This window comes from Rousettus aegyptiacus, unplaced genomic scaffold (assembly GCF_014176215.1).
Source record: "Rousettus aegyptiacus isolate mRouAeg1 unplaced genomic scaffold, mRouAeg1.p scaffold_m13_p_17, whole genome shotgun sequence".
Classification (NCBI taxonomy): domain Eukaryota; kingdom Metazoa; phylum Chordata; class Mammalia; order Chiroptera; family Pteropodidae; genus Rousettus; species Rousettus aegyptiacus.
In genome coordinates this window covers 26,709,009-26,719,857 of record NW_023416292.1, presented here as the reverse complement: position 1 = coordinate 26,719,857, position 10,849 = coordinate 26,709,009, and the positions used below count along the sequence as shown (strand labels likewise).

At 57.0% G+C, this 10,849-nt stretch overlaps 1 protein-coding gene across 2 annotated transcripts; it reads right to left on the bottom strand.

The window, feature by feature from the left end:
• Positions 1-5,837: 5,837 nt before the first annotated feature.
• On the bottom strand, positions 5,838-10,681 carry LINGO4 (leucine rich repeat and Ig domain containing 4). Of its 2 annotated transcripts, none has more exons than XM_016126063.2 (2): positions 10,540-10,681; positions 5,838-8,183 (listed from the first exon to the last, which is right to left on the bottom strand). In XM_016126063.2, the coding sequence occupies exon 2, from the start codon at positions 8,168-8,170 to the stop codon at positions 6,389-6,391; it is 1,782 nt and encodes a 593-aa protein (XP_015981549.2). In that variant the 5' UTR covers positions 8,171-8,183; positions 10,540-10,681; the 3' UTR covers positions 5,838-6,388. The 2 variants fall into 2 exon arrangements, with proteins under 2 accessions (XP_015981549.2, XP_036091130.1); XM_036235237.1 differs by lacking the exon at positions 10,540-10,681 and adding an exon at positions 8,909-9,164.
• Between the last annotated feature and the right edge of the window lie 168 nt (positions 10,682-10,849).

Genomic DNA, 10,849 nt, shown 5'->3' with positions numbered 1-10,849 from the left:
CGCCCGCACCAATCAACGGCCGCCTTGCAGCCCGACCAATCGCCTTCCCCGCCACAACCAATCCCGCCCCGGGCTGCCCCTGAGCGACGGGGCTGCGCGCCGATGCCCAGTTACCCGGATGGAATTCGGGGCCGGCCCTCCGTGTCAGCCAATAGGATCCCGGGAAAGCCGCCGATGCTAATTAAGAGTGCAGCTGCTGAGAATTAAACAGCCAATTAGAGGCGTCGTGCGGTCGCCTCCAGGCCAATTACCGAGGAGGCGTCCACCTCCTGAACCTCGGGGAGAACCCTGCGTTCCGAGGCTGGACCAAGGTGCGAGGGGCTCGAGTGGCCCCTGCCCCGTATCGCGGTTCGCACGACGTTAGTGCTTTTGTGCGATGCCAGTGCCGCCCCACAACCCGGTGACCACTGGGAGGGGAGCCTCGCGATGAGCCACGCTCCGCCGCTTGTTTCCTCTGCGCGATTTTGCCTCGATCGTTCCCCACACCAGGGACTAGAAAGACAAGGAAGCACTTTTTCCCCCCCCCGAAAACATAAAGTAGGCTTAGAGAGGGACAGATGGTCAAGGGGAAGGAGCCGCGTTGCAGAGAGCGAGGGTCCGCTGTATTCCTGTGTCGACGAGGACCGACACGCAGCAGGACAGATGGAGAGGGATGCGAGTTGCAAGCGCCCCGTGGTAAGGGAGCCTCGGGCTCGCCCTTCCCTGGGGATTGAGGGGAATCGATACCGCGACAGGCGCCAAGGCACACGCCGGGGGGCCGTTTCTGTCGCGGGCGGGAAAGGGGGTGGGTTCCCGCAGGCGGCGGTTTGCTTTGGAAGAGCGCATTCCAGCCGCCGGCCGGGTCCTGGACCGTTAGGGACGGTTGGGCCCTGCTGCTGCCCCTGCGCGACGGGGAGCCTCGCGAGCGGGTCACTGCGCCCCTCCTCGCTCCCCCCCGCCCCGCACGAGGGACTCACCCTGGGGACCAGGGATGGGGCCCTCCTTGTAATGCGCGGATCTTCCGCGCTAGCTTCTATCACAATGCCTGGCGCATGGCGGGCACTCAGCGACTTGTTGATGAACGCAAGATAGTATCTTTTGTCGACAAAGGAGATGCCTCAGGGACTCAGTAAACATGCCTGTATTATATATTTTTACTCAGTTGATAACATATTATTTTGCAATTTCCTTTCGTATAGTCTAACGTCTTTTCATAGCAGTTCATATTGCCTCATAGAAAGTTTCATAGTAAGCTTGAAGAACATATTAAGATATATTCAGTCGTCCTTGAACATTATATTGATACCCAAGTAGATTTCATTTGGCTCTTGCATATCTGTATGATGAATACTCAGGACTGCAAATACTAGGTCATAGAACTGTGAGCGTTGTTTTTTTTTTCATTTGGCTAGTATTGCCAAGTTGCTTTCCATGAAAGTTTTACAAATATTCTCTCTCCAATCAACATGTTTATACAGTATGTTATCAAACTTTGAGTCTTTACAATCTGATAGTGTAACTGGTATCTCATTGGAATTTTCATTTTCATTTCTTTTATAAGGTTGAGTATCTTTTAATGTTTTAAGTGGCAGTTATATTTAATTTTTCTGTAAATTGTTCATATACTTTGTTCATATTTTTATTGGTTATTGGGTCTTTTCTTAATACTTGCTCTTCTTTTCTCAATTTGTCCTATGCCTTTTTACTTTGTTTATGGTGACCTTTTGCTACGCAAATATTTTTTATTTTTATGCAGTCAAATCCGTGAGCCTTTTCTTCGATAACTTCTGGGTTTCATATCATATTTGGAGAAGCCTCCTATTACCTCAGATTATTTTTAAAAATTATCCTGTTTTCCATAAATACTTTTATAGTTTCTTTTTGTATATTTAAATATTGGGTTCACCTGGAATTTGTTTTGGTGTAAAAGTGAGATAGAAATATAACTATTTTGTTTTATCCGATCCTTCTTATCAAATAACCTATATTTCCGCCATCATTTTTGAATGCTACCTTTATAAGACTCACCTGCCATATATATTTTGGTCTCTTTCTGGGTTTTTCATGTTCCCTTGATCTTTTATTCATGTTCTAGTTCCATACTGGTTTTTAAAATTGATATACATTATGTGTTTTTCTCTTACCACAATTTAAAAAAAATTTATACTATACACATACAGAAAGTACACAAACGAAAAGCGTACACCTCAATGAATGTTCACAAACGGAACACATTTGTTTAACCAGCACTTAGATTAAGAAACAACATTACAGCTCAGCCGAAGCCACTGTGTGTCCCCTCCCAATCCCTGCTCCTGTCAAGCAGCCACTCTGCTGACTCCTAATAGCAGAAACTAGTTTTGCTCGCTCTTGTATTTTATATAAAGGAATTATACAGTGTCTACTCTTCTGTATCTGGCTTCTCCTGTTCAACATAATTTTTGTGAGATTTAGCCATATTGCTGTGCGTAGTTTTGGCCTGTCCTCATCAGTGCGTAGCAGTATGTTGTGGGAGTATACCACAATTGACTTCGATTACTATTAATGCTATTTTGATTGGAATCACATATCTTTAGATTCCCTAAGGGAGAATTGCTCTATTTGTAATATAGAATCTTCCTACATACATATTTAAGTCATTGATGTCCCATGAGTAGCGTTTTAAAGTTTTTGTCATTTAGAATTTACGTATTTCTTAAGATCCCTGGGTATTTGAGTGCCTTAATTGCTATAGCTATTTTTACCTTTACAAGGGTAAGAGTAGCTGAGACCCGGTGAAGGATGCCTGCCTGCTGCTATAAAAAGCACAGCCCTACTTTATGGGCTCATCCATCGTCTTTTAGCTCCGGTGGGAGGTGGTGGGCACAAAAAAGGAAATGAAGTGCAAGTCCAAAAAAGAGGGATTAAAAATTAAAAATTAAACCACAGGAGGAACTTCTTAGAGCAGTGGAAAGCCAGGTGTAATCACTTTTCCTGGAAATCTTTTGAAGGAGGGTTGACTTCTAATTCGTTGGGAGGGAGGTTGGGGAGTAGAAGAGATAATTTTAGGTGAGATGATTTCAAGCTGGGGTAGGCAGAAGGTGGGCAGTCAAATTCTCCTTGAATCTGAAACGGCTCAGGTATGTTTCTCCACACTAGGGATCCTGAGCAGCCTCTCTGTGGCCTGAGAGGTTTTTGGGGTTGGAACCCAGAAAAGGACCTAGGAAGTCTCAAGCCTGGTTTTAACCATGAGAGGGGCTGTCACTGGCAACCAGGCATTTCCGTTCAGTCCAACCAATTCCTGGAATTTCTGCCACTTTCTGCTGGTCCTTGGGGCAGAGGCAGCAAGGACAATGGGGAGGAGACTGAGAAGAAAGAATGAAAACCCACCCTCAGCCTCCCGAATCAGGTGTACTGGAGTTACCGAAGGAAGGCGAGGATTAACAACTGGCCCCAGGCCCTGAAAAGAGTTGTTCAGACCGGGCGGGATAGATGATCACCCGCGGATTTTACCTTTCTCAGGGGCCGGGTCCTGCAGTTGAGAGGCCCTGGGGGAGTGACTAGAGCTGATGGCATGAGGCTCTGAGCCACACAGCCCTGAGTCCAAGTGCAGCTCCCTCACTAACTAGCTCTGCGTACTTGAGCAAGTTACTTCACATATGTGACCTTTAGTTCCATCTGCTAAGATGCCCTATCTTACAGAACTGATGTGAAGATGAATAAGAAGATAAAGCCACTGACACAGGGCCCTCGATAAATGTTATTTTTCTGCTCTCTCCACCTCTATCCCACCCTGGAGGGAGCGCCACAGATGGCAGCGAAGATGGGGACCATGACATGCCTGCACGTGCACACACGTGCACATGCCCCCGGTTGCATTTACACACTTATTGACACACACCGGCCTATACAGTCACACCTGAGCTAAGGGCAGCCTTCCAGGACGGGCCAGGTGAAGAATGGCGGGCTGAGGATCGCGCAAACTGTGGAGGTGCTCGTCAGAGTAACCTTGCTATGTTAACGGGTTTCGCCTCTCGAAGGTACCCTGGAAAAGCTGTGTAAAGAGAATAGGGTGGCAGCGGGGGTGACGCCACCAGCATTTCCCCGAGCAAGAGCGCGCTGCCTCGGGGACGCTCTGCCCGCCTCTGCCGAGGAGGCCCCAGTTTATGTCCAGAGTTGTAGCATCTGGAGCCATGTGGTCGCTATAGTAGCCACTGGTCACATGTGGCCGTCAAGCAATTGAAAGGTGGCCAGTACGACCTGGACGTGGAATTTGAAATTTCTTTAATTTTAAGCATGAAAAACCGATTCTTGATTTAGTTATCAGAAAAGTTTTAATGTTTGGAACAGCTTAGGTGTGTAAATCGACTTTTTTTTTTTTTTTAACAGTGAATATTATGAAACCTTAAATACAGATTAGATATTTCTGGTGAAAATTTAGTGATCGAATGGGAATGTCCTGGAAGTGTAAAATATACACTGGATATCAAAGACCTAATACAAAAAATAGTGTAAAATATTTCATTACCAAGTTTTATATTGATAACATGTTGAGATAATAGTTCGAGTACATTGGATTAAATAAAATAGTATCAAAAGTAATCGTACGTTTCCCTATTTTTAATGTGATACTAGAAAATTGGAACTTCCATATGTGACTCGCATTCCGTTTCTATTGGGCTATGCTGCCCTGGAGACTGGGCCTCAGGCGGCAGGCAGCATCTTGGCTCTAGACGACACACCGTCTCATCTGTGGCATCTGTCCCCGTCTGCCTCAGGGGGCCTCCCCGAGATTTCTCTAAAGAGCAGTGCTGGCTTCCGGCCTCGCCTGCATTGCAGAAGGGACAGCTAGAGTGAGGACAGCTAGCACCTGACCCAAAGTCCCAGCCGAATAGGCTGCAGGTGGGGAATTTGGGGCGGAGGGAGGAGGCTCTGCCCCGGGGGTGGGAACCTCGCTGGGATGCGAAGGGAGGGAGGGGACTGCGCGTGCAGGTGGGGGCGGGGTCGGAGGCCCAGGGATACCCATTTCTCAGGCCTGTCATTCTCCAGCCTCACTCCAAACCGCGGGTTCTCACGCTCACCTCTGGCCCCGCCCCCATCTTCCCACCTCTGCTGGCCGGGGAGCGGGCCCAGCCCAGCGGTAAAGTCCGGCTGCGACCTCGTGGCGCTGGCTCACCTGTTAGGGCTCCTCAGAGCAGGGACTCTCACGATGATTGCATGACGTTGGGTGAGGAGTGGGCGAGGACGCTGCGCCGACGCTGCCGCAGAGGGGGGCTTCCCAGAGCCACGTGACTCGCCACTCCGCCGCCCCTCCTCAATGCTCTTCCCCCCTCCCTTCGCCCTCCCCTTGCGATGGAGGACGCTCGGCTCGGTCCCTGGAGCTCTCAGCATCTCCACTGTCTCCCACTTTGAGGCAGTCTGCACACCCCCCCCCGCCCCCTGCGCGGGGCGTCAGAGGTGACCAGGTGACCTCCCTCCAGAGTCGGCTTCCCGCCAGGGCTGCACTAGGCACGGAGGCGGGGCGGCTGCGGGAGGGTGGCGGAGGTTTCCCTTCGCGCTTCCCCTCAAGGGCGCCGGACCCAGGGATGCTGGGGAGAGCCCCCCAGGGAGGAGAAAAAAGGGGCGGAGCTCGGGGTCAGGTCGCACTGCAGAGCATCCCCTGCAGGCCTGGGGGCGCAGAGCAGGGGGCCAGGGTTGGGTCAGAAATGGGCTGGTCCCCTTTTGCAAAGACCCGTTCGTTAGATTCAGGCGAGGCTATTGGGACACAGGAGGCGTCAGAAGGGGGAGATGTGATAGAAATAAGGGGCAGAAAAGGTCGGAAGTAAAGAAAACTCCGGAAATCATGTTCGGTTTGGGCTGCCACGGTCACGGCCGTTGGGCAGCAGGTTTAATGATGTGACACGAGCGGGTGGTGAGGACTCGCGGGGACGCAGCCGCCCTCCCCATCCCACACTCCCGTCCTCCTCCCCGCAGGCCCCAGCTCCTGGTGCCCACCAAGGGGATGGAGCAGGAAAGAGAGGGAGACTCCTGGGCGAGGAGCGGAGTCTCTGAGAAGCAAGTGGCACTTCCCTCGGAAGCGACCTCATGGCGGTGGTGGGTACACGTGGGAAGAAAGCCTGGTGGTGAGACGAGCAGGCGGGAGCCCTGGGCCCATTTCCTGCCGTGTGTGGCGGGGCAGGGCTGGGCTGGGCTGGCTACAGCGTCTAGTCCCAGCTCCCTGGGACCCCCAGGGAAGAGATGACAGTGCCATTCAGACTGCAGAAGCACGAGGCTGACCTGTCAGGCACCCTTAATGGCGGGCGGGGTGCAGGCAGGTGTGGGAGGCTGGGGCCGCTTGGGACCGGGTTCCCGTCCAAACAGCCTTATCTCCTTCCCGTCCCTTTCGATGCCCGAAGCTGGTGTGGCCGGGTCCCTAGTGTGGAGGGAGGGGTCAGAAGAGCTTGGCGGTGACCCGGTTCCCCCCAGACTTCTTATCCCCTGAGGGCCGAGGAGCCACAAAGTCAAAGGTCACGTGATGCTTGACCCGGCCTTTGCTCTTGCTCCAGAGGGCAATGAGGCCGAAGCAGAGGGTCACGGAGGTGAGGAAGGGGAGGAAGCCCACAGCCAGCACCATCGCCACGCCTCTGCTGTCCAGGAAGAAAGGCCCCGGGCCCCCTGGCACGGTGATGTTGAGGTCAGAGAGAGTGCCATTTGGTGGCTCCACTTGGATTACTTCTAGCCAGGTCCTCAGGGAGTCATTCCCAGCGACGTTGCTGACCACGCAGACATAAGGCCCTCTGTCCCGTAGCTGCACCGAGCGAATCTCCAGCGTCCCGTCCTCTAGGACCCTTACTCTGCCAGCCCTTCCCAGCCAAGCCCCCTGAGGCCTCATCCAAGAGACCGTGGGGGCTGGGTCCCCATCCCCAGAGCAAGAGAAGATAGCACGTCTCCCCTCCTCTGCGATAACCCACCTTGGCCCAGACTTTCGGATCAGGGCCGGCTGGCAAGTGAAGTGGCCCGGGGGCAGGATGTCCGAGAACTCCCTGAGGCTCTTCCCTTGGACATGCTGGGGGCCGGCGCATGCGGGCGCAGACGAGCCGAAGTCCAGGCGGCCGCGGAGCCGGAGCAGCCAGAGAAGGCGGCAGTCGCAGGTCAGAGGGTTGCCGGACAGCCTCAGGGTGACCAGTTTGTCCGGAGACGGGAAGGCGGTTTCCTCCAGCGTCTGCAGGGCGTTATCCGCCACGTCCAGGAGGTGGAAGGCGGTCAAGCCGTGGAAGGCGTGGGCAGCGATGGAGGTGAGGCCGGCCCCCGACAGGCGGAGCTCCTGCAGCCGCACCAGGGGGCTGAGCCTCCGGGCCGGGATAGCCGAGATGGGGTTCTGAGACAGGTCCAGGACCCTCAGGAAGCTCAGGTGGCGCAGCGCCTGGAAGGGCACGGCGCTCAGGTTGCAGCGGGTGATGGCCAGGCTGCTGAGGTTGAGCCCGGCCAGGCTCCCCGGCTCCAGGGCCTCCAGGGCTGGCCAGCGGTGGATCTCCAGCTCCTGCAGCTGCCCCAGCCCCCCGAGCGCCCCCGCCGGCAGCCGCCCGATGTCCAGGTCGCGAAGCCGGAGGGCCCCCAGTTCCGGGAGCCGGGCCAGGGCCGGGCCAGGCACCGTGCTGAGGTTGCAGCGCTCCAGGGTGAGGGACCTCAGCTTGGCCAGCCCCGCAAAGGCCCCCGGAGCCACAAACACCAGGTGGTTGTCCCCAACCTCCAGCTGCTGGAGGCTGCCCAGCTCCCCGAAAGCTCCGTCGAGGAAGAGGACAATCTGGTTGAGGCGGAGGTCCAGCAGCGTGAGGGCAGACAGGCCGGAGAACACCCCGGGCCCCAGGATTCGCAGCCGGTTGCCCCGCAGCCTCAGGGTGAGCAGGCTCTGCAGGCCGAGGAAGGCCCCGGGCTCCAGGGCCGACAGCTGGTTGTCGCTGAGGTCCAGTTCCTGGAGCAGGCCCAGGCGGGAGAGCATCCCTCGCTGAAGCCCCCACAGGCGGTTCCCACTCAGGTCCAGGAGCTCCGTGTCCGGCGGGAGCCCCCCAGGCACAGCCTCCAGCCGCCGGTGGGCGCAGAGCACGGCCCGGGGCCGGGAGGTGCAGTCACACGCAGCCGGGCAGCCGCCACCGCCCCCTCCCAGCAGGAGGAGCAGAACCAGGAGGGGGCGCCACGGGTGCCAGGCTTGCTGCGGAGTTGTGGCCGTGGCCATCCCCTCTTCAGTCCTGAAACAGACGGTGACATGGTCCTTGTTGGGAAGTGGCTTCGGATGATGGTCACCCTGGGCTTTCCTGGGCCTCCTCAGAGCGGGGAGAGATGGAGCTGCCCATCTCCGCTCGGCCAGCAGATGGGGCACAGGGCCTCCTCCCTGGGGCCCCCTGGGGCTCCTGGCCTCTCTGCTTTCCTCCCTCCGGGCCCCGGCTAACAGGCCAAGTGCTACGAGCTCATGGGACCCTGCTCGAGACTGATTTCCATGGAGAAGTTTTATGGGGCTGGGACCGGGAACAGCAGGAAGTAACTCTGGGCTGGTCTCCCTGTAACTGGTTTTTCTCCGTATCTGTGAAATCCAAGGATGCTCGGGTTCCTTCTCCCTGAAATCTGCTCTCCCCAAGCTCTGCTCTGTCCTTCTCTCCCATATTATCTACCTATAGCTTTGTAGAAGGGTGGAGGCCTCCCCTCGAGCCGGTCTCCCAAGGCCGGGAACCGTGCGGCCCTCAGCTCTGCCCCTCAGCTCTGCCCCCAGCCTTACTGCCTCTCTGGCCCCCTCTGGCCTGGCACAGGGCCCGAGGCCCTGGACCAGCAAGATTCAATCTCCCCAGAGTGCTCCTGTGGGTAACGGCCAAGCTGCACATTAGCCGTGGCTCAGGACACAGGGCCACTTGAATCCCTCACAGGAACCGCAAGGGCCACCCCTCCTCCCCGATGGATGACGTTGGGGTGCGTGAGGGACCTGAGAGATGCCCAGGTTTGGGGTTCCGCCGCTTGGTCCTCGGCTGCTCTTACGTCCCTCCTTCGTGGTGTTTTGATTCAAGTCCGGCGTGTGAACCTGAGGGAAACCGTCTCGTCCCCTTTGGCTTCAGCGGCCTGATTGTAAGCCGGGAGGCACAGACAGGCGCTGAGGGACAGCACCTGACCGGACGCGGCGGGTGGGGAGCAGGGCACTCCGTGGCTGGCACAGCAGATCTCTGGGCACAAGCTGTCGACTTAACGTGGGTTTCTGCATGCCAGGGGCCTGGGCAGCCTCAGGAAGACGGTGACCACCGACCGCTGGACACTGGCCTTAGCGATGGCGAAGGGTCCACAGGTGGTAAGGGCCCTTGACTCCCCCTGTTCGACACCAACGAGGGACCCCCAGGGAGCGCGGGGCGGCCCAGCGAAGGGAGGGTGCCTGCCTTTCATTCTAGCTGCAGGTTCTGGTCAGCTTTGGGGTGCGGGCTTCCGGCTTCCTGGGCCCTCATGTGCCCCATTACCTCCCGCGTGGCGCTGAGGAGAGGACGTTTGGGACGTGGCGGGACTTCTCCCCCTGTCCTCCCCGCTCTACACCCTCCTCTAGCAGGGTCGTGGTGGCCGCTATCCCGTAGCCGCTTCAGGGGACCGCAGTAGTTGGGAAGCTGAAGAGAGAGGCCCCGACAGCCGCGGGACGCAGGACGCTGTTCTGAGGCCGAGGCACGGGGCGGCCAGAGGCTGCGACCGTCCCGCCCGTCCCCGTCCGGCCTAACAGGTCTCTGTGGCCTGCTGAGAGCGCTCCAGGCATACAGCTGTCCCGGCCACTCCCGTCCGGCCTGGGAAGTCGGCCGGACAGGGACGGTGACGGTGACGGCGAGGGGACAGCGGCCCTGTCTCGTGCCACTGCAGCTCCTGCTCCTCCTCGCTCTGCGCCCAGCACAAGTGCAGCGAAGCGTGTAGCCCAGCTCCCCTCCTCCCCTCTGCCGCCAGTTCCCGCTCAGTCCCCCAAGCCTGCCGGGCCAGGGGCTGGGGGACAGGGGCCGACCCCTTCTTATTTATTTATAAGGTGGCTAATTGGATCGCAGACTTCCCTTGCCAGTCGCCATGGCCACAGGACTGGCTTCTGGCCACTTTGCAGGAAGGGAAAGCTGTCGGAACCACCTCTCGCTCTCCTTAAGTGGGTTAGGGTCTGGGGCACCGTCCCCACGAGGAATAGGGTGCCGTCTTCTTCCTGGATCTCTGTGGCAGTCCAAAGACACATTTGAACCTGGATGTCCTCTTTAGAGCAGGCTCGATTGAGGCATGGGGACCCGTGTGGGGAGGGGGCTCTTGGACCAAAGATTTCTGGAATAGCCAGGCTGATTGCAGGGTGGGGGAGAGGGGCCCTTCCCAGAGGTGGGGGAAACACTGGGGAGATGGAGGGAGGTCTTCTCTGAGTGCAGGGGCACTTGGGACATCTTACTTTTCCCATCAAAGTCCCGTGGGGCCAGAATCAATGACTGGCTGGGGGCGGGGTTTGTCACAGACCCTCTAGCGTGGACAGGCACACTGGGCTGGCTCCGACTCCCGACTCCCGGAGCGTGAGGGGAGGGGTCACTGCAGCCTGCGGACGGGGCAGGGCGTGGGGGCGCTTACCGGAGAAGCGGAGGGCGGCATCAAGTCGGCGGCTGCAGCTGTCCGGGGCTGGGGGCCCGTCCCATTCGAGGTCACCTCAGCCTGCACCTCCGCCGGGTGCCTCGCTCCCCCCGCCCCGCTGCCTGCCCGCCCGCCCGCTGCTGCTGCTGCTGCTGCGGCCGCTGCTGCCAAGACCAAGGTAGAGAAAAGAGCCAGAAAGCGTTTCTCCGTTGTTTTTTTTTTTTTTTTCCTCTCTCTCTTTTTAAACCAGGCGAGAATGAGTCTGCAGCAACCCTGTTGGAGCAAAATAAATAAATAAAGCAGCCAGGGA

Bases quoted from the DNA above. Each gene is read 5' to 3' on its own strand.
- LINGO4 (XM_016126063.2), bottom strand. From the start codon at position 8,170: ATGGCCACGGCCACAACTCCGCAGCAAGCCTGGCACCCGTGGCGCCCC.